The sequence below is a fragment of the Rhineura floridana genome, chromosome 17 (genome assembly GCF_030035675.1).
Source record: "Rhineura floridana isolate rRhiFlo1 chromosome 17, rRhiFlo1.hap2, whole genome shotgun sequence".
NCBI classification, from domain to species: domain Eukaryota; kingdom Metazoa; phylum Chordata; class Lepidosauria; order Squamata; family Rhineuridae; genus Rhineura; species Rhineura floridana.
The window spans coordinates 14,691,321-14,718,680 of record NC_084496.1 but is presented as its reverse complement, the minus strand read 5'-3'; the positions used below and the strand labels follow the sequence as shown (position 1 = coordinate 14,718,680).

General features: G+C 45.7%; 1 protein-coding gene across 2 annotated transcripts; it reads left to right on the top strand.

Moving 5' to 3' along the window:
• Nucleotides 1-1,763: 1,763 nt before the first annotated feature.
• ZP2 (zona pellucida glycoprotein 2) lies at nucleotides 1,764-23,448 on the top strand. Of its 2 annotated transcripts, XM_061599254.1 has the most exons (18): nucleotides 1,764-1,870; nucleotides 1,967-2,031; nucleotides 3,746-3,832; nucleotides 4,062-4,156; nucleotides 6,637-6,801; nucleotides 9,985-10,029; nucleotides 10,876-11,037; nucleotides 12,630-12,726; nucleotides 13,558-13,739; nucleotides 14,012-14,144; nucleotides 15,471-15,652; nucleotides 15,731-15,822; nucleotides 16,617-16,741; nucleotides 18,157-18,346; nucleotides 19,612-19,747; nucleotides 20,029-20,128; nucleotides 21,244-21,327; nucleotides 23,137-23,448. In XM_061599254.1, exons 1-18 carry the CDS (start codon nucleotides 1,833-1,835, stop codon nucleotides 23,268-23,270), a joined length of 2,112 nt encoding a protein of 703 aa, XP_061455238.1. In that variant the 5' UTR covers nucleotides 1,764-1,832; the 3' UTR covers nucleotides 23,271-23,448. The 2 variants fall into 2 exon arrangements, with proteins under 2 accessions (XP_061455238.1, XP_061455239.1); XM_061599255.1 differs by lacking the exon at nucleotides 3,746-3,832.
• The last annotated feature ends 3,912 nt before the right edge of the window (nucleotides 23,449-27,360 follow it).

The following is a 27,360-nucleotide window of genomic DNA, read 5'->3' as shown; positions in this document are numbered from 1 at the left end:
ATAAGTGGATTTCTGTTTGACAGAATAAAGTTTTACTTTCGATTTCTTGCTGTTGCTTTGTGTTAAGTCTTGGGGTGCCAAACTCTGGAGTGCATCCAGGTTTCAACATCAAAAGACCCCTAGTACTGAGTATGAGGACTGCATGTGGGAATTGCAGGCTTGTGTGCCAATTGCACACTTTCTAACACCCACTCAGTCATGAAGCTTATTGGGATGGTTGCTAGTGTTCAGTTAACCTACCTCACAAGGCTGCTGTGAAGGTAAGTGGCAGGTAAGCCATGTATTGACTTTCTCAGGAAGGGGGTGACATAACAATGCAATAAAGAACGCCCCTCGTGAGAGCTCAGGATCACCCAACTTTATCCTCACACAAGCCTTATGAGGCAAGACAGGCTGAGACCAAATGACTGACTCATGCTTCTTAGTGCATTTCCTGGCTGTCAGGATATGAACCCAACTCTTCCCATGCCAAGTCCAGCACTCTAACCAGCACTCTGATAAATTGGCCAGAAACTTTTGAGAAAGAGCAGGAAAATACATAGGCATAAGTAGTCACAGGATTGGGACCACCTAATGTTAAAAAACAGCAGGAGGGTCAGTGTGGTATAGTGGTTAAAGTGTGAGTCTGGGACTTGGGAGTCCAAGGTTCAAATCCCCACTTGGCTGTGAAACTCACTGGGTGACCTTGAGCCAGTCACTGTGTCTCAGCCAGGCCTACCTCACAGGGCTGTTGTGAGGATAAAATGAGGGCAGGGAGGGAACCACATACACACCCTGAGCTCCTCGGGGGAAATGAATGCGATAAATAAATGCAACGGGTACAATGCTAGTCTTACTCAGAGGAGACCCACTGCAATAGCTGGAAATGAATAACCTTGGTCCATTCCTTTCAGTAGGTCGACTCTGAGTAGAAATTAGTTGGATGCAACCCCAATGTTTGTTATGCCTTCTTTACAAGCTAATTTGGGCTTTAATTTAACAAGGGAAAAGATCCCCCCGCCGCCGCCGCCGCCGCCTTGCATATCTAATCATTCTGAGCTCGGGAAATGAAAGAGGAAAACCGACAAAATGTAAGAAGTGGAAAGGGGGCTGGAATGCGATCCACAGACTACTTAAACTCCAGTTGCTCTGAACTGAGATTACCACTGTTTACTGCCCAGCCTCTGCATGCTTACTCGGAAGTAAGTCCCAGTGCATTCAGTGGAACTCAACCCTCAGGTAAGGCTACAATCGTAAGAGAATAACACCCATTAAACTCAACGGGATTTACGTACGAGTAAACACTCCCAGAGTGGAACTGTACGGCTGAAACCCTAAGTGGATTTACTTGGGAGCAAGCGCCTTGGTGCATCATGGGACTCTGTTCCTAGTTGACACGCAGAGGATCGGGCTCTTGCATATGCTCTGCGGCCGTGCAGGCCCGATCCCAGGAATGCTACTCAGAAGTCAAGGCCCAGTTTGAGTTCAGCGGGAGCTTAAGTACTTCTGACTAAGCGCGCTTAGGATCACTGCTGCACAGGGGCAACGCGCGTGTCCAGCCCCAGCCTGCTTGTAGTAGTTGCAATTTCTGTGCCTTCTGAACTGTGCGATGTAACTGCAGAAAGAGACGCGTCCCTCCGCGTTGCACCGCCTATTACACGGAGAAGAAACCCGACCGCGAGACACGTGTTGACAGCCGCGGCGACGATCTCTAATCAGGCGCTAATTGGAGAACATCGGCACTTTCCGCTACCCCGGAGAGGGACAGCGCATGCGCGGCTCTGAGGCGCTGTGTATAAAACTCAACCAGCGGCTCGTGGAGCGCATGCTTTGGGTTGCGCTGGTTGTTTAGGATGGGGTCGTACGGTAGCGGTGGTTTTTGCGCCGTGCGGTAAGGGGCGTTGTTTTATGGAACTTCGGGGGGGGGGAAGGGAGGGAATTGTAGTGTAGTTTCTCAAGGGATGATGTTTCTCTTGTTTGTGTTTAGGGTGCTTTTCTTGCTTGGCTGTTTGATGGGAAGTATTCAGGATTCTGGAGCTCTAGATTTCCTAGGTAAGTTGAATATTTTGCTGGGTTTGGGGAGGATAAACTTCTCTCTGTCTTTCTCCTCAGAAGTAGTAGGGAAAACCAGACTGGGAGGGTCTTTTGAGGTGTCTTCTTGTACTGTGCCTTCATCATAACATGTTCATGATGGTAGTGGGATGGTAACATGTAATCCTGCTTCTAATATCTGGTTCAAGAGTCAGGGTGCTTAGAGTGTGAGACTAGTACTTGAGAGGCCAGGGATCAAATCCCCACTTGGCTATGAAGCTTGTTGGGGGACCTTGGGCCAGTCACTGTGTCTTAGCCTAACCTGCTGTACAGGGTTGTTGTGAGGATAAAATGGAGAGGGAGGAGAACCATAACTGCTTCCTTGAGCTCCTTGGGTAACGGGTGGAACAAAGTAACAACAAATAAAACATATTGTTACAGGATTGGAGGAGTTGGTTTGGATGGTGCCTTTAGGTTCTCTCCAAACCAGTGGCTTTGTATCTGTAAGATGGGAGTCTCCAGCAAAAGAAAATGGCCAAACCAGTCTTTGTGGCCTAATGACCCCAGCAGAGCCTGTTAAGCATTGTTTTTACATGTCTAAAGACTTGGTCAAGTGCAGATGTGCTGCCATAGAAACAGCATGTTAGTGAAGCCTCCACAAGGTGGTGTTAGGTTTTCTTGGTCTCACTTGGCTGGAAGCCAGGTCATTCTAGGGGCAGGAGAACAAGAAGCCAGGGGAGTGCTTTTGTCTTCATGTCCTGTTCCTGGGGTTCAGAAAGGAGTTTGATTGGCTGCTTTGGCATAACAATACTGTGGAAGCTAAACGCTGGACTGGATTGGCCTTTGGCCTGGTCCTGCAAGGCTCTTACATATTGAGGTCTTGTTAACAATTGTGATGGCTACTCTTGTCTGTCTACATCTATTTCCTGAATGCTTGAGTTTTTGCACCTGGTGAGAAGTACCCCAAGGGACCTTAGCCAGGTTGCAATGCTTATTCAGGCAAAGCTATTGCACACTGTGAATTGAGTTTCGGTCTACGTATTGACTTGCTACAGAGAGCAATAAAACTTAAAACGACTCAGCTGTATGTAAGTCTAATGTCTCTGTGCTCTTCAACCACTTCCTAACAAAGGAGAGAACAAGTAGAATCTGCAATAAATTGTTGCAGTGTGGAGTGCTCCTTTTCAGGGTTCAAGCCAACCATGTTACCTTCCCGGATATTCCATTTCCCTCCCCCCAGTTCTTTGGGTTTTTTCCCAGGAGTCAAAGTTCTGTGCTCACTGAGCGCTGTTTCCCTGCCTCCTTTAGCGTTTTTCTAAAGATTTCAAGCACTTGCAGACCGTCACTCTTTGGGGGTGGGGTTCAGTCACATACTGGCAAATTTGGTTTTTGCAATTAAAATGGGTTGGGAAGTCTTGTGCAACAAACCAGCTTCCCCAAAAGGCTGGACTTCTGGTGATAAGGAAAATATGCTGTAATACTCGCTTTGATGCAATGTCTAGCCTCCCCTCAAATCATGAGGCTTCTCTGAGCCAGCTTGATATCTCCCTCTTGTGCCTGGATAGTTCTGTTTTAGCTACGTAAGGATCCACACTTGGAGAATAGGTTCACTACTGGTGCATAGGACTTTATTATGTATGGGAATTGAATTGTGGTGCAAACATATGTGCTTTCTATTGCATGGCTCTAAGATGACTGAAGTCTAAGGCTGGCTTGGTGCTGTTATCTGTTACAGGTACAACAACATGCTATGAGGATGAACTACAAATCTGGCTTCCCAGGGAACTTGGAGACTTGAGCTCCCGGCATATAGAAGTTATTGGTATTGTTGTTTTATATCAGGGGATGGGAGCCTGTGGCTCCTCCAGATGTTGTTGGACTCCAGCTCCCATCAGCCCTAGCTGGCATTGTCAAGGAAGATGGGATTTGTAGTCCAGCGGCAGCTGGAGAGCCACAGGTTTTTCATGTTCAGTCACTTCCTGTCTCCAGCTAAACTGGCTCTTGGTTTCTGCTGTCAAAAAGCATGCTTGATTGCGCATCTTTCTCCTTAGATGCAAGTGGGGAAGAAATAAAAGATTGTGACTATGATGTGGACCTTGAAAGGCGCGCACTCACCGCTGTGTACATGAATTGTACAAAATTGGAGGTAACTATATATGTTTGCGATGCCTTCTGGGCGAATGTAAAAAGTGCTGCTGCTTCCAACAGTGTGTTTTGTTAGTAAGGTAATGTCCCAGCGCTCCACTGTACAAATGCTATAGGAGCTGTTCATAAGAACACAATCCAAAGGTTAAGTTTCTTAATGCTTAAGCTTCTTAATACTATGGGTGGTATTCAGTGTTAGTCATGCTCAGAGTAGACCCTTTGAAATTAACAGACATGGCTAACATGGGGTTCATTAATTTCAGTGGGTATACTCTGAGTAAAAGGAAGTCTAATACAGCCCTAAGAAACCTTCCCTGTCCTGGATCAGACCAACAGCTATACTGTGATTTTTTTCATATATAGAAGTCACTTGCCTTCCATGGTCAAGAGTTAGCCATTTTGGGGACCCCTCTTATTGAAGAACAGGGTACAAGTAGATCTACGATTGTAACGCCAATCTTCAAAAAGGGATCCAGAGGGGATCCCGGAAATTACAGGCCAGTTAGCTTAACTTCTGTCCCTGGAAAACTGGTAGAAAGTATTATTAAAGCTAGATTAACTAAGCACATAGAAGAACAAGCCTTGCTGAAGCAGAGCCAGCATGGCTTCTGCAAGGGAAAGTCCTGTCTCAGTAACCTATTAGAATTCTTTGAGAGTGTCAACAAGCATATAGATAGAGGTGATCCAGTGGACATAGTGTACTTAGACTTTCAAAAAGTGTTTGACAAGGTACCTCACCAAAGGCTTCTGAGGAAGCTTAGCAGTCATGGAATAAGAGGAGAGGTCCTCTTGTGGATAAGAAATTGGTTAAGAAGCAGAAAGCAGAGAGTAGGAATAAACGGACAGTTCTCCCAATGGAGGGCTGTAGAAAGTGGAGTCCCTCAAGGATCGGTATTGGGACCTGTACTTTTCAACTTGTTCATTAATGACCTAGAATTAGGAGTGAGCAGTGAAGTGGCCAAGTTTGCTGATGACACTAAATTGTTCAGGGTTGTTAAAACAAAAAGGGATTGCAAAGAGCTCCAAAAAGACCTCTCCAAACTGAGTGAATGGGCAGAAAAATGGCAAATGCAATTCAATATAAACAAGTGTAAAATTATGCATATTGGAGCAAAAAATCTTAATTTCACATATACGCTCATGGGGTCTGAACTGGCGGTGACCGACCAGGAGAGAGACCTCGGGGTTGTAGTGGACAGCACGATGAAAATGTCGACCCAGTGTGCGGCAACTGTGAAAAAGGCAAATTCCATGCTAGCGATAATTAGGAAAGGTATTGAAAATAAAACAGCCGATATCATCATGCCGTTGTATAAATCTATGGTGCGGCCGCATTTGGAATACTGTGTACAGTTCTGGTCGCCTCATCTCAAAAAGGATATTATAGAGTTGGAAAAGGTTCAGAAGAGGGCAACCAGAATGATCAAGGGGATGGAGCGACTCCCTTACGAGGAAAGGTTGCAGCATTTGGGGCTTTTTAGTTTAGAGAAAAGGCAGGGCAGAGGAGACATGATAGAAGTGTATAAAATTATGCATGGCATTGAGGAAGTGGATAGAGAAAAGTTCTTCTCCCTCTCTCATAATACTAGAACTCGGGGACATTCAAAGAAACTGAATGTTGGAACATTCAGGACAGACAAAAGGAAGGACTTCTTTACTCAGCGCATAGTTAAACTATGGAATTTGCTCCCACAAGATGCAGTAATGGCCACCAGCTTGGACGGCTTTAAAAGAAGATTAGACAAATTCATGGAGGACAGGGCTATCAATGGCTACTAGCCGTGATGGCTGTGCTGTACCACCCTAGTCAGAGGCAGCATGCTTCTGAAAACCAGTTGCCGGAAGCCTCAGGAGGGGCGAGTGTTCTTGCACTCGGGTCCTGCTTGCGGGCTTCCCCCTGGCACCTGGTTGGCCACTGTGAGAACAGGATGCTGGACTAGATGGACCACTGGCCTGATCCAGCAGGCTCTTCTTATGTTCTTACATTCTTACAAACTCTTTAAAAAGTCCCTCTGACCTTCCTCATAGGAATGTATGGCAATCCCCTCAGTCACTTTGGCTACTCTTTTCTGTTTTTCACCTTAGTGCCCTTTCTGAAATGGGTTGACCTGAACTGGCTGCAGTAACAAACTTATGGAATAAGTGAGACCTGCAACAAAATGTTGCAGTGTGTGGAGTGCTTCCTGTTGACCATTCCAGTTATTCCATTCCCTCAGCTTCTGTTTTCCCCACCTACCAGCTGGCAGCTTTTCTAAAAATCTGTTGTACTTCTATGAATCTTAGGGTTTCTCTAAGAAATTGATGCATATATGTATGTGTACCATCTTGGCTACAAAAGTCATAGCACATAGCTGACTCCAAATGATGAACTGGGGAAAATATGCGACTGCCTCCACGATGGGTTTTGAGATTTCTGATGCCTTCTCTGAGCAAATATGTGATCACATAGTTTGCTGCATTCTAGCACGTTTCTGCCAACAGCATAACAAGCACCACCTGCGATTTAGGCTGCAGTTCAACAATATGACAGCAACAGGTCCTGAGGATGTAACTTACAATGTTGACTGTGATGCTGTCCAGGCAGATGAATCCTCCTTCCCCAGTGGCTTCACCAGTGTTACAAACTGCACCAAAGATTTCATGACTGTAAGTAATGGCAGCTCTCCTTAAAGGAAAAAGTTTTGTTGCATAGTATTACAGTTATAGTCTGGCTGAGTGACTTGTCCATATCGGTGTAACATAAGCTACTTCTGGCTTGCATTTGAAGTTAGCTACTCTTGCTTTAAGAGAAGCGAACATGTCCAGGGCTACAATTCCTAGCACTGCTGAGGCTGGTGGGCTTTGGAGGTTGATACCACCTGGCGGGCCACAGTTTCTGCATCCCTACCTTAAGGGCTGAAATGGGACACTAGCAGCGCAGTGGCTTCTTCCAAGGGTCCAAACATGTTCAGGTTGGGAACAATAAATGCGCACTGTTGCATGGTCAATATATTCTGCTCTGATGTTGGCTTTTGTTGGATGTTGCCTCTTGCCAGGTGAATCCAAGTTTCTATAATTTGGGTACTTGTGGTTTACCTTCCTCCTGTCGTTACTCATCCACGTGATCTTGAATAGCATAGCAGGCGCTTGTCTGCAATGAATGCCCATTCAGCACTGCTTCTGTGGATCTTGGGGTCCAGTTTAGATTCAATGCTAAAAGTGTCATTACAAAGCATGTCTCATTTTTAAAAATAGCAGACCTAGAGAGGTGAGGCGTAACAAGTGGCTTCTTTACTAGTACCAATGAAAAACTAATCTCCCCTTCCCCCATGTTACCCTGTAGAGGCAGGAAAAGAAAACAGGTTGGTAGGAAAGAAATGGACAATCCGCCTTTCTCCGTGCCTGCTAACTTTAAAAAATGACTTGCGTGGCCCTTATGCTTGCTCTTGGACTTTCAGTTTCTTGATGGCCACCATTCACTGTGCAGGATTTGCCCAGGTGTGTTCAATTAAGTGGCCAGCAGCAGCATTTTCTTGCTCTGCCAGCAGTAAATGGCTCTCCTAAGCCTTTTAAAATACTTTTCTCTGTGGTCTATACATCTGCCCCCGCCCCTGTCCCTTGCATCCCATGGTAAGATCAAGTTCAACTGGACTTGTTGCAAGTAGCAAGATCTTTTCACTAAGGGTAGTCCACCGCATATGCAGGGATTATTTTGATCCTGTGCACTTAATGCTGACCTCAGGATAGGGGAGCCATGATAACCAGGGGACAATGGGAACCCATGTAGTTCATCTTGTTTTTGTAGTAAGTGGAGCTGAAGTGATGTGGGTGTTGACACCAGCAGTTTCAACCTTTTCAGCCCAACTTTAGCCCAAGCATGAATTAGAGACTCATTTTTTTAAAAAAACTACAGGTAGTATATATCCCTTGGGCAGGTCCATGGCAGGTCTCAACCCACCAGTTGAAGGCCAAGTATTTTCAACAAATAACAACCTAATTCTGCATCCTTGACTTGAAGCTTTTAGGACTGGGGAAGCAAATGTACCCTTGCTGATAAGAACAAAGGAACAGTGCAGATGACATGGACTGTGACGGTCCTTTACAACAAGGGAATATGATCTGTAGACCCTGCTGCATGTACTCAGCATATCTCTTTGCAATACCCACTCTCATTTAACAGCCGTTTCTACAAACGTACCTGGCCACTTCTTTGTCCAGAAGCAAGGCTGGCACAAGATACTGTCCAATCTGGGATGTGCTCCAGAATTTTTTGGGAAGTAATTTCCCATGCAGCTTGAACTCTGCTCAATGACATATGGTCATAGCTCAGTGGTAGGACACTTAGTTGGCATGTAGAAAGTCCCAGGTTCAATCTGGGAAAGACTGCTGTCTGAAACCCTGGAGAAGTACTGCCAATCTTCAGGCTTCTTTGTTTTAGCAGTCCTAGGTGAAGCCTGCCTAGACTCAACTGGATTTGGCTCAGCTAGGTGCTATCTTCTCCTACACTCAAGCAAGACTGACCCATTGAGACTACATAGGATTCTGCCGTATACTGAATTGACCATAACAAAGTTTCAGATAGTATATCAAACCAACTTTCTTCTCTTCTAGTGTCCACTCTGTTTCAACATTGATTTTTTTATTGCTGTTTGTCCATTTGGTTCTCATGAAGGGGTCATCTCTGGCAGCGGCCCTCAGGCTAGAAGCTGGCCTGCCATCATTAGCATGCCAAGCGTGGCTGCTTGCCCTAAAATATTGCACCAAAGTTTCCTATGAAACCCCTCTGGGTTATTTAGCATACATGTGGAATGATACCCATATTTCCTGTTGGAATAACAACATCAGGAATAAGCTTTCCCAGATTGGTCTATCTTCTGACTATCTGTCATCGCAAACCTTTTCCTCGGCCAGAATATCCATCTGTACCCGTCTTAATGATATCGATTTCCAAATTGCCAACAATGAGGCTTCCAAAACTTGCTCTCCAGTATATTTTAAATTGCATTTCAAATTTCATAAGCAGGCTCCCTACCTAGATTACCTTGAAGTACCCAATCTACATCTGGCCTTTACTCGGGCCAGATTCAATTCTCTTAATTCCGCACTTTTGACAGGGAGATATAAGGGGATTCCCCCTGACCGCCGCTTATGCCCTTGTGAATCTGGCAGTATTGAAACACTTGAACATGTTATATTATTGTGTCCTATGTATAACTATATACGTCATATTTTAAAAAAACCAATGGAAACTGTCTCCTGGATGTCGCCCGATAATAAAATACGTTATCTCATCTCAGGCATCAATAGGGGAATAACAAACGGAGTTGCTAAATTCCTGCACGCTGCACAAAGTTTACGCTCTAAAGTTCTTCCTGAGTAATGTATATCACTTCAGCTGTTAAAGATTTACCCTTTTTAAATGTTCTTTGTTAACTTTCTTTGCTCTTTTGCAATGTTTTATTATATGACGGGTCAGTGGCCGCAAAATAAAGAATTTGATAAAGGGGTCATCTGACTGCATATATTGGAATTTTCCATGTGGTTGCACATGACTTCCTCATGTGGCAAAAAGCAATCTGTGCTGACAAAACTGAGCTACGTGAATCACTGGCCTGACTTGGCAGCTTCATACAATCTCATCTCATTGTGAATGGTTGTGAGCAGCAATCCAAGAAGTGTGTTCCTCTTGGTTGGTACCCTAAAATGTTACCTCAAGCAGGTTCTGGGGGGGGGGAGGCTGTGTAGTTGGACCAGTCTGGTTTAGAAGTATCTTGGCTTTAAAGATGTTGCCGCTCATTTCTTTGGGAAGAAGATGGGTAGTACTAAAATGTCCCCTCTTACCTCCTGCAGGTTGCCTTTCCGAGACTCTCTTCCAGCATCCATGATGTCTATGCGGTATATACTACTATATTTTATCAGTTTCTAGACCTTGCCACATATATGCCCACTTGACTGCTTTGATATGCAGAACTAGCATTGTTATGGGTGCCACATAATACTCATTCCATGCTTGTTAAGAAACTGACCTTTTAGTTTTGTTTACCACTTGCACTTTGGAACCGAGCTCTCTAGGAAGAGGGATTGACAGTGAAATGCTCTGGCAATTGTATCTCTGAGAGGAAGAGGGGTCTCCTAATATCTCTTGGCACCCTTCGCAAACTACTGTTCCCAGCATTCTTTGGGGGAAACCATGACTGTTTAAAGTGGAATAAAAGCAGAATAAATGTATGGTGTGAATGTGCCTTAATCTCTTTTAGCTTACTGCTGTTTTAATAGTGTTTTTAATTGTTTAACTATTGATTTCTCTCTTGTAATCCACTTAAGGGGTTTTTACAATCAAGCAGCCTATAAATCTTAAGCGCAGAGGAAACACAATGCTAATGGGGAAAAGGCGTCAGTTACATACCATTATCGGACTGAAAATGGCAGCAACAAATATTGACCATAATCGCTGGACTGATTTCTGTTCCAGACATGGGACAAACAAGCAAACGCAGCAATTTTTGCTCCTGTTTCTGTTGGGATTTTCCAGCAGCCCTATTTCCAATCTACAGTTTTTATAAGTAATTGTATTTAAAAACCTGCTGCCTGACTTGGCTGCAGTATCTCATTTAAGGCCAGTTGGTTAGATTAAAAGCTGACACTCTGATTGAGGGAGGGGAACCTAAAAACCACTTCCTGTACATGCATCTCTTAATTCAGTTGCGTGTTTACCATCGTAATGGAAACCTTGTATTGCAGACTGAGTCTCAGATGGAATGGATTGTGTCAATAGATTATGGAAGACAAACACGGAGGCTAAGCCTTAAACAAGCCATACAACAGGGCTCCATATTTATAACTGAAGACTCTGCAATGGCTGTAAAAGTCCCGTTACAAGCGACAGGAGTTGTTACGTACAAGGTATTGGGGAGGGCAGTTTGATGTTTCTTGGGCAGCAAAGCCCTTGGGTGTATATTCCATCTTCAGTCAGACTTTTGACATAAGAGCTCTGCTTGATCAGACCAAAGGTTCGTCTAGCATCCCATTCCCACAGTAACCAGTAAGATGCCTCTGTGAGGTCCAAAAGCCCTTTTATACTGCTCCCTAGTGACTAGAAATTTTCTCAGTGCTGGTGGTGGAGCAAAGCCATCAGGACTACGCCACCTATCTCTTTTTAAAAGAGCCCTCTAAACCAGCATTTCCCAACTAGTGGGCCACCAGATGTTGTTGGACCACAATTCCCATCTTTCCTGACCATTGGCAATGCTGGCTGAGGCTGATGGGAGTTGTGGCCCAACAACATCTGGTGGCCCACCAGTTGGGAAAGGCTGCTCTAAACCTTTCAGCTTCTATACTAGAAACCCATAAACCCGTGATTCTCAAACGGTGCGCCAGGGCACACTGGTGTGCCGCAAGAGATGGCTAGGCATGCTGTGAATATTATGAAAGTATATTAAGTTATTTTTATTCATATATATTTTTATATTAATATATTTTTAATTTTGTACACTATGCGCCAGAAATTTTTTACATGTTTTACAGTGCGCCATGAACCAAAACAGTCTGAGAACCACTGCCATAAACTATATAGTCTTTTCTCATCGGGAAGCTGCTTCAGTCCTGATCACTTTGGTTGCACTCCTCTGCAACTTTCTCAGCTCTGCAATACCCCCTTGAGAAAGGGATGCTAGAGTTGTGTACCAAGAGAGGCGCACCTCCAGCCTGGGGCTGAATGTGGCCCTCCAGACCTTTCTGTGTGGGTGTGTTCTCAACATGCCTGAATACCAGCTGCTGGGAACTGCAAGTGGGAACAGCACTGTTATGCTTGGGCTCTGCCTATGGGCTTCCCATGGCCATCTGGTTGACCACTGTGAGAACAGGATGCTGAGCTAGATGGGCCACTGGCCTGATGGAGCAGGGCTCTTAGGTTAAATGGCTGTGAGTGCCTTATCCTTGGTGCCACTGCTTTCTTGTAGTGTAGGATGCTCATGCCTCATCTATCCATCTCTAGACTATGGTAAAGTACCTCTTAACTTTTAAAACTGTAAAGTTTTCTTTTTTAAAAGTCTAAAAAGTTCTAGTACCAATACCTTCTTGATATCTAACTATTGGTTTCTTATAGTGAAATGTACATGCTTGAATCCTTTTTCTCTATTGCAAGCCACTCCTATATTAATGGAAGAGTGGGATTTAAATTTCATCATGCTCATTAAAAAGCCCCAAATGCTGGGGAACATCACAGTACTTACTAGTAATGCTAGTAAGTCCTGGTCACTGCTAGTAGACCCAAACCCTAGTAAGAAGCCCTTCCTGCCCACTAACAACGCTTGCTTGCATTTTTAAAGCATTTGGTACCACTGTTAATGGAATGGTGAGGCTTGTTGCTCTGAACATGGAGAGGACTTTGAGCATTGTCTCTCCAGCATATGGGTCAGTTTTGGGGTGGGGACAGTTATGGCATCATGTACAGCCTTAACCAATGTCAATGGCTAATGGCAGTTAATACATTATAGCAAGATGACCGAGTGCTATACACTACGGCACTCAAGCTTACCTATGGGCCTCCTGAACAGCAGCTGACGATGGAATCAAGAATGATCTGTGCCCCAGGTAAGCAGAACTCTTTCAAGATGTGTGTAGCCTGTTCTGTTCACTGCTTTGGAAAGAAGAGCCCAGTGGGAATGGCTTCAACAGAGGGGTGTGCAAATTGCTCTTCTCAGTCCATGTCAGTCTTGCATGTATTCACCCATATGTTTTTCTCTTAGTTGTTACAAGTTGTACTTTTATTAAGTACCGATTTCTACCTTAACAGTTAATAGCAATCCCCTTCATACTAACTGATTATGTAAAATAAAAAAGTGGAGAGACAGTGTGTTGTAGTGGTTAGGGTGTTAGACTAGGATCTGGGAGGCCAGGAGTCGAATCCCTGCTCAGCCATGAAGCTCACTGGGTTACCGTAGGCCAATTGGTTTCTCAGCCTAATCTACCTTGCAGGATTGTTGTGAGGATAACATTGAGAGAGGGAGAACCATGTGTCACCTTGAGCTCCTTGGAGGAAAGATGGGATATAAGCTAATAGTAAAACAAATGATTTGAGCCTCTGATAACCAAGAGAAAATAAGACAGTTTCATTCAAAGTGGCCTTCCTTTCTCATAAAATCATAAAAGGATTATAGTTAATGCCCCCTTACATTAGTTCTATCCTGTTTTCACATCTCTCCACGCTTCAAAATGCACTCACATTTGAGCCAAGAACTGAATTGGGACATTCAAGTGCAAAATCCACTGGATATTTTTAAATTCCAATCATGCATCTACTCCAGGAGGGGTGGTCAGTTTCCATCAGAATTAAGAATTACTTCCTCGAGCATCCCTCCTTCAATGCAAATGTGCATCGAGTCACAGCTTCATTGGATAATAGCTTTTGGACTCCTGTTCTAGGCCCAGTGACCTGCAATTCAACACACATGACAGTTACGGTCCCAGCTTTTCCAGGAGCGCTGGCAGCTATGCGTCTAGACAACAGGAACATTCTGCTGGACCAGCGTCAAGTCAATGGAATCAGTATAGACACAAGTAGGGGTGTGAAGTTGTACATTAGCAAGAGAGCCTTGAAGTCTCGGGTAAATTCCTTGTTTACTCCACAGAACAAACTACTTACAGGCAAGCTTAACATAATCCTGGGAGCCCCAGAAACCTTTCAAATGGATTGGAGTAGAAAGGGGCTGCTTTTAGCCACTACAGTTAATGTGTATGTTGCCGTCTCTCAACACATCAGGGAGGTGTACAGCAACATGCAAACACTTAAGAGCAATTCAAGCCTGTTTGTTTTTTTTCTGAGTTGGGTGATGGTCTAACCAGTGACACAAACTGAAAATGGCAAATCTCATTTCAGCTCTACAGAGATGACAGCTGCTCAGGCTTTCAGTCGTATGCGTCGTCCTTGAAATTGGATTTCAACTATCATGGCAAAGTGGCAGCGATGGTAACTTATCCTGAGTGTCCTTGTGAGCAAACTGCACCACTTGGTAAGGGCTTCACACATCCTATATATGCCCCAGCACACAACACCTCCCATGTGTGCTAGGAAAGTATAGTCTTGCCAAGCATGTTAGTTTTCTTCCTGGGGCCTAACTGATGAGATTTTGAGGCTATAGCTTCAGGGCATGTAAAGCTAGCTTGGCAAATGGAGTCCAACGCACTCTTCGGCAGTCCCTGTCTTGGGCTTCGTGCAGCTGCGTGGCTCGAAAGCAAGTGTTCCTACATGATAAAGATGAGCTCGATAGCTGTATACAATAGAGCTGCTCCTGAGGCCAAGAAGGATGCAAAAATAGAACAGAATGAAAGTCAAGAGGGACGAATTGTTCAGATGGAGCCCAGCTGCCTAAATACTGAGCCTTTCAACAACAAATGGCATAATGGACGCTCTAATGCAGCCGTCCCCAATGTGTGGCCCTCTGGATATTGTTGGGCTCCAGCTCCCTTCGATCCCACCCAACATGGCCAGTGGCTTGGGAGGAAGGAAGATGTAGTCTGACATCATCTGGAGGGCTGTAGGCTGGGAGAGGCTGCTTTAATGCTTCATGGGTGGAACACAGTACCCAGTCCACGAATGCATATATTGCAGAGTAAAAAGATGGCTCTCCTGTACATTGCAGTCAACAGTGCAGTTAACCCAGGGCTGACCCAAACCTAGTAGCTTTTGTAGCAAACATGACCTAGAATTGCAGTCCTTTCAGAAGAATCCCTCCCTCCCGGATGTTTCACCTCTTGTGAAACCAGGGTCTTTTCTTCACTGAGGAGAGATCTTGATGGGCTCCCTATTGCTGTCAATGGTTTCCTGCAAGATCTCAGGAGGCGGCCTTGTACAGAGTCACACCGTTGGTCCACCTAGCTCAGTGTCATCAGCACTGACAGGGAGCAGCTCTCCAGGGTTTCAGGCAGGGGTCTCTCCCAGTCCTACCTGGAGATGCCGGGGATTGAACCTGGGATCTTCTGCATACAAAGAAGATGCTCTACTACTGAGCTGCAACTGCCCTTTTTAGAAGCTGTGGTCACTACTTCCTGCCCATTTTTCCCCCTAAAGGAGACAAAGGGGCTGTACACAGAAACATAGATCTGGAAGTAACCTTGAGGCCATCTAGCTCATCCTGCTGCTGGATACAGGGTAGCCACTACAGGACAGGCTAGCTTTCCTGCTTCTATTCTAACTCCGTTGGCAGCAAAGCCCCTTGCAAAAAAGCCTCTCTCAAGGCTGAGATTAAGCATTGTAAGCAGGGATGCTGCAACCACCCAGTCATGACTGTTACAAGCCTCTATCGCCTATCATAACTCAACCGTCAACTTTGTTACAGTTGCTGTATGCACTCGGGATGGTCACATGGCCTTTGAAATAGCCAATAACAGCACAAAGCCGTCACTTAATCTGGATTCACTCAAGCTTAAAGACCCTGCCTGCAAGCCAGTTTTCAGATCTCCTTCGAATGATGTGGTTCGGTTCTATATCCCACTGAATGGGTGTGGCACCATGCAAAAGGTGAGTTTTCCTGAGCTGTGGCACATCTAATGGTCTTAACTCACCTGAGACTAACATAGCTCCTCTTCCTGTCTGCAGTTCAATGGCGAGAGGACTCTTTATGAGAACGAAGTGGCTGCATCTTGGGCAGACCTTCCACCACGGGCAATTTCCAGAGACAGTGAATTTAGGTGAGTCTTTAGTCCTCCGATTGGCCCTCACCCATACCAGTTGGTAGGGATGAGGAAGAAATTTGACTCTGTTCACCTTGAAAGGCAGATCTACCAAATTTGCACTATTGAAAAACAATTCAAATCGTAATAGAGCCAACCTTCAAAATTTGCACTTCTCTGCATTTTCCAGTGCAGTTCTCCAGCCAGGTGATGTGTACAAAAATGCACATTCTAAGGAGAAGAGTGCATAAGCATATATATGTTTGTGAAAATAATGCATAAGATGCATTGTATTAAGGGAAATAGGCTTTGCAAAAACATGTATATTAGACATTATTGCATACAATACTAGGAGAAATTGGTACCCAAATGCTGATGAATTTTCATGAGAACTGTTTAAAAAAATCATAAACTGATGAAATGAGAACAGAAGGTTAGAAAACTGAGAAGCTGAAACTGATGGATCTATTTATCCCTATAGGTTGGTCATGGCGACAATAGGTTCCTTCCAAGTTCAGCAGTAGTATGCATCTGAATTACCAGCTCTTACGGCACCACAGCAAGAGACAGCTATTGCCTTCAGGCCCCACTTGGGGGCTCCCCATAGGCATCTGGTTGGCTGCTGTGGGAACAGAATGCTGGACTACATTGGCCTTGGTCTGATCCAGCAGAGCTCTTGCATTGCATAGCTGTTGTACCCTTCCACTGAAGCCTCCAGCGGCATGAGCTATGAACTGCAAGAGCTCTATGCTGCTGTTTTAAGTTGGTGGTAGAAATACCTCGGTGCTAACTAAAGCCTTTGCATCTCACAGGCTAACAGTGATATGTTCCTATGGGAACGATGATGCCTCACTGAATGTTGAGATAAGCAGCCTTCCTTCTCCAGCATCTGTAACAAACCAGGGTCCACTCTCCTTAATTCTCCTAATCTATCCAGGTGAGGCTTCCTGAAGGTGAGGACCTGTGGCCCGCCAGATGTTGGTGGGGTCCAATTGGCATGGCCAATTGTTGGGAATGGTGGGGGTTGCCCAGCAGCATCTGGGGGGCAGCCAGTTCCCCCACTCCTGTTTTAATGCACAGTTGCAACTTGTCAGTTTGCATCATCATTATTACTATTTAAATTTATTACCTGCTTTTCACCAGAAGATCCCAGCGTGGGTCACAATAATATAAAATACAGTGTTTAAAACAGTTTATTGCAGACATGAACATCTGCTTTAAGGAGTGCTCTTGCATAGCTTACCTACATGTGTTCAAATTGTTACCAGACTTGGCAGCCAAAATAATTGAACTAGGGATGAGAACTTGCTGCATTCAGTTCCTAGATGTTCAGTCTTTAGCTCTGTTCCTGTGTAATCTAAAATATCTCTCTTAATCAGGAGAATAGCTAAAATTCCAGCACTGGAGCATGTGCAAATGTAGCTTTCAGTATGATTGCATCTTGTCCCTTCTGTTAACTAGTTTGCACTGATAAGACTCTGCAACGAGGTGTTCTTGATGTCATGTATGTGGGTGCCTCAGGACTCTGAAATGGTGTACTAACGTGCTCTAGCATGTTGGTAAACCATCTTTGTATAAGAGTGTCACACTTGGTCGTATCCCATGAATCATCAATGTGTACATGAATTGGTAAAAAACCTACATGGTGCTCCTGATGCAACTTTGCATACATTCATAGAGTTCCTGATTCAATGTGGGCTTTGGTAATGTAAAGGTGGTGATGGTGGGGGAACGGCAAGCCAGTATTTAACAGCCCCAGGGAACACTTAACAGTAGTCCTGTAAGAGTCTGACAAACGTGGCAAGGTTTTTCTTAGTCCTTCAGACGCTCTGGCCTCACACCAGATACTACCTGCACCCATGTGAATCGGCCCAGGACTTCAGATTGGCTTCAGAGGCCTTGCTGGAGCGTGTGCGCTATCTTCAGATTTGTTATATTGGTGGGGACTAGGGCTGGGGCCATCTTGATGGTGGCCCTGTATTTGTGAGAGATATGTCTGACCATTGGTGCTGCCTATTTTTTTTTTTTTTTGCAATGGGTGGTAGAAAACCCTTTTGTTCTGAGTTGGCAGTAGCTGAGTATTGGTCCAATTAGTCTTTATATGCTAGCCTGGACTGTAGAATACGTTTTTAGAAATGCTTTATTTCAAAGGGGACATTGTAACCGTATGTTGAATGCTGGTTGCCTAGAGTGGGCTTTGCCCTGAATGTTGACTAGAACAATTTTAAATTGGGTCTTGGCAGGTTGCCAACACTTGTCATGCAAGGGTCCTGCTCTGTAACCCAAAGGTGGCTGATTTGAGTAGAGTGACATGTAGGAATGAGATGCCGCAACTGGTCTCTTGTCTTGCAGATGCCTCCTACTTGTACCCTTATAGCGATGACCAATATCCTATTGTAAAATATCTGCGGCAGCCAATCTTCTTGGAAGTTCAGGTGCTCAACCGTAATGATCCAAACATCCATCTGATGCTGGATGACTGCTGGGCTACGCCATCTCTGGATCCAGCCTCCTTGCCACGCTGGAACATCATGGTAGATGGGTAAGATCAGTGAGGGGACCAGTACTGGTGCATTTCCCTGCTCTTCTCCAGCAAGGGTGAAGTCCTGATATATGCTCTTAATAGCAGTCCTTAACCACACCAGGGGTCAATAGCAGTCAGAAATGCTCAGCACTTAAAGGTTGCATAAATTCACATGAGAGTGTTTGCACGAAGAAATATATAGATGAAGAAAGATCTAGTCTGTGTACACACTGTACCTTTAAAGCACATGGCTTCCCCTCCAAAGAATCCTGGGAACTGTAGTTTAAGGGTGCTGGGGATTGTAGCTGTATGAGGGGTAAACCACAGTTCCCAGAGTTCTTCCTTGGAAGGGGGAATATGTACACAGCCTTAAATACACATGGTTTAAGCAGTCTATGAAGCCTTAGGAACATCAGAAAAGCCCGGCTGGATCAGTCCAAAGGTCTGTGTGGATCAGCCCCTTGGTTCCCCACAGTGGCCAACCAGGTGCTTCTTGGGAAGACCCCAAGCATAACATAAGCATAACAGCACACTGCCACTGGCAGCTAGGCAAGGCTTCTTCCAGTGGGACATTTGGCTACATTATATAGAATTAACTTCTCCTAAGCAGCAAACATAGCATCTCTACAATAGATGTTGGGACATCTACACTCTAGATTGAGGCGAACATTACCTAGAAATAGGTAAAAGGCCTGCCAAGTTCACCTGGAGGGGCCAGAAGGCAATCGCCATGGGCAGAGCAGTGTAGCAACATTGAAGGATGTTGAAGGCTACTGATGGGAGTGGAGATAGCTGGTGGCACTGGCTTGCCCCCTGTCCAGAACAGAAATCAGTTCAGCAAAGACGATCGGTGTTCACTGTCTTCACTCTGCAAATGATAAATAATGAATGTTTTTCCCATTTGCGTTGTTTCCTTTTCACTGAGATGAATGGTGTGGAATCACTTTAATTACATAAAACCCTGCTGCAGCAGAAAGCAAGCCGAGTAATGTAGGTTTTTGTTGTTGTTGTTGGAAGTCAAACTGCAGCAGACCTGCCACTCTCCAGGTACAGTTAAGACTACCACTCCCATCATCTCTGACCACTACCTGTGGTGGCTGGAGCTGGTGGGAGTTGCAGTCCAGCAACATCTGGAGAGACTTGCAGATCCCCCCCCCCCCGTTCCTGGCTTACAGCTTGGATCTTGGTCCCTTGGTTGCAAGCTCTGAAGATTTCTAAAGGTGCCCTCCAGCTGAGAGCTCAAGCCCAGAAAGTGAGTTTGCTTATGTTCATTGGCTTTATAGGTGTGATTATGAGCTTGACAACTACAAGACAGTGTTCCATCCAGTGGGCCCTGAGGTCACCTATCATAACTTCCGCCAAAGGTTTGAAGTGAAGGCGTTTGCTTTTGTTTCTGGTGGCAAGGCTTTACCCAGCCTGGTGAGTTGCAGCTGAAAAACTCTTGCCTAATGGTGCTTCCAGTAAAGGGGAGGATTCTGGTATGGGAGAGGCGGAGTAATCATCGCAGCAATGCCTCTTCTGCACTGGGGACCTGAATGGGAACTTGGAAGGGGGCTACTTGATCTGCTGGTCACAAAATGCCCTGTTGCGCCACAAATGTCAACTGGAGGAAAAGGGAAGCTGAAAGAACATGGAATTCATACAGTAGCTTAAAACTGATCCCTTGGAGCTGATGAAATAACCAGCTCTTTCTTTCCTAGGTGTACTTTCACTGTAGCGTTCTCATCTGTGACAGATTTCACCCAGATTCCCCTCTGTGTTCAACCGGATGCCCTCTTCGTCCTTCCAGAAAAAGACGAGGTATCAAAGCATCTTCTAATGAAGAGGGAAGGCCACTGTTATAAGACCCTCAGGAGAAGGTCTTTTAACACTTCTTTGGTCTATTTGTGACCCTAAAATGACTTCCAAATATCATACAGGTGCATGTGTCAAAGCCCAGGGCTGGTGTGGCTCTCTGCTGAGAGCACATTTCACACCAAAAAAACTTCCGCTGTGAAATGTCTTAACTCTGGCAAACCAGCTTTGTTCATGTAGATCCGGTGTGGGGAACCTGTGGCCCTCTAGGTGTTCAATTACGACTCCCATCAGCCCCAGCTGATATAGCCAAGGGCCAGGAATAACAGGAGTTGTTCAGCAACACCGGCAGGCCACAGGTTCCCCAAACCTGATGTAAACGACTGAATGACCCAGCCGACAGTGTTGATCTATCTTTACTCTGCTGTCCTGAAGCAACGAGAGTACAGGTGGTGATGCTTCTAGTGCTTGGAGCTGCAGAACAGCTAATCCTGAGTTGAGACCAACACTTCTGAGATCTGCCAGGGGACTGCAGTTATGCTTGTCCTATAGCAGCAGTGTGGAATGCCCGGAAGCTCTCCCCATTTGGCCTGTGAGGCTGTCTCTTCTGAGCCATGTCCACCTGCCCTACATTGTGATGTCAGGTATGGGGCAGGTATAGACTTGGCAGAGCGGGGTTTGTAGGTGCTGCTGAACAGCTGATAATTGGTGCAAAACATGCTGGAGTTTTGCAAGGGCTGCCAACCAGATGATTGGGGGATGGGATCGGAGGCGTCATATGCACTAGTGGAAGATCTCAAGGGCACCACTGTGCCCTTCAGAGCTATGCTGGTCACTTCTGAAATAAGGATATGAATGGTACGATTTGCTTATAACCTCTAATGGGGTCTTATATGCAGTCACTAGAAGTGTTGAAGGCCTGGGAAAAAACATTGAGGCAAAAAACCTTGGTTTTCTTTTTTCACCTGTGCTCTCACATCTCTAGCAGTTGGACAGTTCACAAGCTCCAGTTGTGACTTGAGAAATGACATACAAATGCCTTAAATGGAGGACTGCAGGGGCTGGGAGCTTAATATAGTCAATCTGTTGACCCACAAAATCTGAGACATTCTCTCTTGCAGATGTGATGCCTATGGCAAACTCTGCTCTGGTGACTCTTCTTCATCCTGTCATTTTGGTACCAAAGGAGCAGCTTGAGATTACAGGTATGTTTCTTACATTGGTGGTTACGATGAGCTAAGATGGGTTGGGTCCTGGATAGGGGGAAGAGGCAACCTGGCAGCCCAAAGGAGAGCACCGAAGCGGCGACTAGGGGAAACCTGAGGCTGTGTCCAACTAAGTTTTGCCCGGAGCCATTGAAATCAATGAACCTAAGTTACTCATGTCCATTAATCTGAACGGGTTTGCTCTGAGTAGGACCAGCATTACATACAAACCCTGGCCCCAACCTTTAGGCACAGCATCTCAGTCATGGCATACCTCTAGAGATCCATTGTGACGTGCAAGGTAACTTGTTGGGCTGCAACTCCCATCAGCCCTGGCCAGCCTGGCTAATGTTCAGGGATGATGGGAGTTGTAGTCCATCTGGAAGGCAGTAAGTTCCCCATTCCTGGTCTAGATGTCTAAACTGGATTAGGAAAGCAGAAAAACCGAATGTGCTAAACATAAAACATTCCTTCTAGTTAACAAGTGTCACAAGTAAAAGATAGTAGATCGAGATCTAGCCCAATCTCTCCAAGTGATCTTTTGCCAAAAAATACCTAAACCTTGGAGGGCAGAACCTTTTCTGGCTGTCTGCATACCCCTGGGGGGGGGCAAATCTGATAGGTTGGCAGGGCTACCTGCTTGTCAATCACCTGGTGTCATAGCGACATAAGGTAGCACTGTGCTTTGAAGCCCTGGTTCCCAGCAGGGGAATCGGCACATGCAGCCAAACTGAGCAGGATTAAACCTTTTGCTCGCCAGCTGATCACTGGCGAATGCAATCCTTCTGGCTTACAGGGGTTGCCTTCACCAGCAAGCTCCCTGCAGGGAACCAGTGATGTCACCTAGGAATGTCAGCTGATGGACGGGCAGGCTTGGTTTGGGAGAAATGGCCTCATAGACAGTCTCGGACTGCTTGGCAAGCGGAGGGTTGCCCATAGGCTGGGGGTCACCCACCCTGATGTAAACTGGCCATGAGCTTGCTTCTGACAACAAAACTGGTAGTGGTGAATATGCACACATGTGTAGAACCAGGATGGAAGGGTAGCTGCTTGACCCCTTCTGTTCACAACTTTATACACATGCATGTACGTTAACAATGTACCACTCAAATACATACCCTTGATCTGAAGCAGCATGGGTGATTCCATCAGACCAGTGACGTTTCTGGCATTATTACACTTCTATCCCACCTTTCCTCCAAGGAGCTCAACTTGATGTACAAACATGGTTCTCCCCTTCCAGAAGTTATCCTTGCAATGACAGCCCTGTGAGGTAGGTTAGGCTGAGAGACGGGGACTGGCCCAAGGTCACCCATCGAGCTTCATGGCCATGCAGGGATTTGAACCCTGATCTCCCAGGCCTCAGTCCAGCACTACCAACTGCAGCACACTGGTATAACTTACATAAGCTAGCACAATAGCCATCTAATAATTTCTATTGCTCTAAAGGCTTGATGCAAACTAGATCATAGATCATAGAATCACAGAGTTGGAAGGGGCCTATAAGGCCACCAAGTCCACCCCCCTGCTCAATGCAGGAATCCAAATCAAAGCATTCCTGACAGATGGCTGTCCAGCTGCCTCTTGAAAGCCTCTGGTGTCAGAGCCCACCACCTCTCTAGGTCATTGGCTGCATTGTCATGTGGCTCTAACAGTTAAGAAGTTTTTCCTGATGTTCAGTCGAAATCTGACTTCCTGCAGCTTGAGCCAGTAGATCCCCAGACCCAACTAGTAGATCCCTAAACCTTTCTTTCATCTGGGGCAGGGGGATTGACAGCCTTGGCATTTACTATATCACTACTTCCACAGGCCAAGAAGAATGGAATGAAGACAAATGGATAACTTGTACACTGATGGCAGCTGTGGTTCTAGGGCTTTTGGGCATCGTACTAGCTATATTCAATTGGTGTAAGATTCCCAAAAGAACTCTCCGGGTAAACTGAATAAAACAAGATACAAGCTGTAAGCTATCTGATTGCTTCGGCAGAATTATTTCTTTGCAGTATTGGGCTTGTTTACCAATCCCTGGGTGCTGAAAAATGGATCAGCCAAGAAGCATATACAAAAATGCATGTAAAATGCATATATTTTTTAATAATAAAATGGTGAAAATGACATACAGTGCATTTGTCATGCACATTTTTTGCATGTGTATATTAGCATTTAGTGTGAATTTCTCCTAACAAATTTTCATGATTTTTTTAAGTGAGATGCTGATGTAGAAATACAAAAACTGAATTTAAGATTGACAGGTTCACCTGTCCCTCTCTAGCCTCAGCAGGTGCCCAATGATGCTTACCCTGATACCAGCACCAAATCCTGGGTAATTACACACTCATGATTTGAATGTGTTGAGAACAGGCCATGGCTCAGTTGTTCTGCATCTGCTTGGTGTGCAGCAGCCCCAGCATCTGCAGGGAGGGCTGGGAGGAACTGCCTCTCTGAAACCCTGGAGCACCACTGCCGGTCAGTGTGGGTAACACTGAGCTAGATGGACCCCTGGTCTGACTCTCGGTAGAAGGCAGCTTCCTATGTTGTGAAACTGATGGCCTGAAATGTGTGCTGCTTCTCCCTTCCTCTAATGGCTGAGACATGCTAGGAATTGCATGTGTACGTCCAGCAGGGCTGGAGAACCTGTGGCCCTCGGGCTGATGTTGGACTTGATAGCCATCACTGGTCAAGCTTCTTGCAGAACATCTTAGCGTGCTGAACATTAGCTGACTGCCTTCCATGGAAAAAATGGACTGCCTTGAAGTCGATCCCGACTTATGGCAACCCTACAAATAGGGTTTTCATGACAAGTGGTATTCGGGTACTGTTGCCTCCCTCTGAGGCTGAGAGGAAGTGACTGGCCCAAGGTGCCCCAGTGAGCTTCATGGCACTGTGGGGAGGTCGTAGTCCAACACCTTAACCACTATGCCACACTGGCTCACAGTAGGTGGAGCCAGAGCCAATGGCAGGTGGAGCCAATTGAGGAAAAGGAAGCCAACAGACAGTGCCACCCCCTGGAGAGTTGTATAACAGTAATCTGTCAAAAATAACAATAGCAATCAAAATATAATGAATGATATAACAAGGCAGAGAATCCCACACGTTTTAAATGGAGGCCACAGTAACTTTTGATTTAGGCCTGTCTTTGGTTGCATTTCTCTGAGACATTTTTCTATCCGTGGACTGCCTTCAAGTTGATCCCGACTTATGGTGACCGGGTTTTCATGGTAAGCGGTATTCTGAGGAGGTTCCCCATTGCCTCCCTCTGAGGCTAGTCCTCCCCACCTGGCTAGGGCCTGCTCAGCTTGCCACAGCTGCACAAGCCAGCCCCTTCCTTGTCTGCAACTGCCAGCTGGGCGGCAACTGGGCTCCTTGGGACTATGCAGCTTGCCCACGGCTGCACAAGTGGCAGGGCACATAACCCCTGAGCTGCTCACTGTGTGTATGTGTGTGTGTCGGGGGGGTGATCTTCAGCTGGCCCTTTACACCCAGGAGACACGAGCGAGGATTTGAACTCAGACTCTGGACTCCCAGCCAGGTTCTTCTCCCCATAGTGGCATGCATATGCATGTACTTTAGAGTTGCCACATCATATGGATTACATTGGCAGGTAAAGCCTTTGAAGCAATGGTGGCCTAGAGCCAATGATGGGAAGAGCCAACTAAAAATCTAGCTTGGTCTTCCCTGCTGAGTTCTACAAGGCCAGCCCTGGGGCTCAGGAGGTTGATAGGCACTTGATGTAGGTAAGCAGCTGGGGGCTGCACATGGGTGGTCTGAGGTTGGTTGGGCAATGCTTCTACTGCTTTGAAGCAATTTTAACTGGGTGTGTGTACACATCCTACAACAGAGGCACATGGTTTTCCTCAAAGAACTTCGGGAACTGTAAGTTTGCTGCTCACAGACATACAGTTGGCAAGATTCTTGGAGTCATGTACTTTAAGTGTGCTTGGAGTCATGTGCCGCCCTGGGCTCCTGCCGAGAGGAAGGGCGGGATATAAATCAAATAATAAATAAATGAATTTATGGTATATATGCAGCCTTGGAGAGAAGCACAAACCCCTTGGCTTTCATGAGCACACTTGTTGGCTTGTTTGTGCTTTGCTTGAAGCTTTCTTCTGGTTAAGCCCTTAATCCAAATGTGAGTGTCTGAGTTGACATACAGCTGAGCTCTGTGCTGCCTCCAGATAGTACTGGGGAAAGCTGTATGCTTTAGTTTCATGAAGGCAGGAGGTCCAGCACAGCAATACTAGTGGCTCACAAAGATGGAGACTACTGAATGGATCTTTACATGGGTGTTCTAGGGCCTGTTCAGTCCACAGGACTTCCCTGCCTTGGCTCTCCTTTCCTGTGTAGAAACGGTTCCTTTTAAAAATAAGATTCCTTTGTCAGTAGAGGCACCTGTGGACCGAAGTAAAGGAGAGATTATAGGAGAGTGGTGGCTAGCTATGTTGCTGGTCTACAGCTCCTGTTACTTCTGACCATTGGCTATGCTGCCGGGAGCTGGAATTCAACATTATCTGGAAGGCCACAGGTGTCCCCCCCCCCCATGTTCTAGGACAAGAATCGCAGGCCAGGATTTCTGGGTTTCATTCCACCTGCCAGGTATGTGTAGGAAGGACATCTTGTAGTATAGAATCTAATCCCAGTCATAGATTGTCAGGTTTTTAAATATGGACACCAGTCAGTGAGAGCTTCAGCTTTTACTTGTAGCCAGGGGTGTTCTCCACATGGTACCATAACAGGGAGCTGCATAAAGCCTGTATGAACCTGCCTAAACCTTTAAGATATGTATCAAAAGTAGCTTGCCAATAAGTAGATTGGTGGGGCAGGGCCTTTTTGGTGGTGTGCCACAGTGGGAAGGGATTAAAAACTCCATGCTTCCTTGCTGCACATGATCATAATTATTACTTCCCACTGTTGCAGTATGGGGAAGAAACTGATATAAAGGTATTTGGGAAGGGTTAAAGTGCTAAGAGTTCTCTCCTAGGCAGGGGACAGATGGACCATAGAGAATGAAATGCATAGAGTGATCGACACAGGTTATAACTGACACAAAAAAATACTGAACAGTCTGCCACCTACACCTGGAGAAATTGCCGAGTTGTTTTTTAAAGTCGGTGCCTGTAAGTGCTAGAAAATAAGGGAGCAGGGTGTTCTGTCCACATCATGCAGATGTCCCTCTTTTTTTTAATAAAGTGGAATAGCCATGCTTTGTTCACAATAAATGCCCAGTGTGGAAGTAGCTTGAATTCTTACTGTGCACTTCATGCCCTGTCAGAGATGGGAAGACTGTGGTTCTCCAGATATTGCTGAACTTCAACGCCTATCAGCCTCAGCAAGCATAGCCAATGGTCAGGGAGGCTGGGAGTTATACTTCACCAACATCTGAAGGGCCATGTCTCCCCCGTCGCCAGTCTGGGAGAACGTCACAACCTTGTTCCAGAAAGCAAAATATTGGTTGAGCTAATAGCAATTTGTGCATTGGTCCTGTTAATTGCTTCTGAGCTCTAACGAGAGATGACGCTTCTCTCAAAATTCCTCTGAAGTGACAAAACATTTTTTGCTCCCTGAGCTGCTGGCACTCTCCTCCAGTAAGCTTCGCTGCCCTTTCATCCTGAAATGAGAACGTCGATTGTGTAATTGGAAACAGTATCCTGGGAGCCACAGCATAACTTGCTGCAATTTGCTTGTTAGCACTTCTGGCTGACTAGATTTGGGGGAGAGGTTAGTAGAGAAGAAATTTTGTTCTAAGTCCTGGCAGTTTCTTGCAGCTCTCATCTGGTGCTGCTTTTCTGCTGCCACATATTTTTATGTAATGTGTATGGGTGGGAATGCTGCCCTAGTTTTAGGCTTTTGCTCGTTCTCTGCAATCTAGCAAGAGCCTGCTTTTGCGGATAGATAATAGTCCTCACTGCCCTCGCTTTGCACCCCCTTGGAGTTTTCCTGGCTGGAATGTAGCCTTGGATTCTGACAATGGGTCCTTGCTTGTCTGGAAAGAGGATAGAGAAGGGTGCATGAGTGTGGCTAGGAACTGGCCTATTC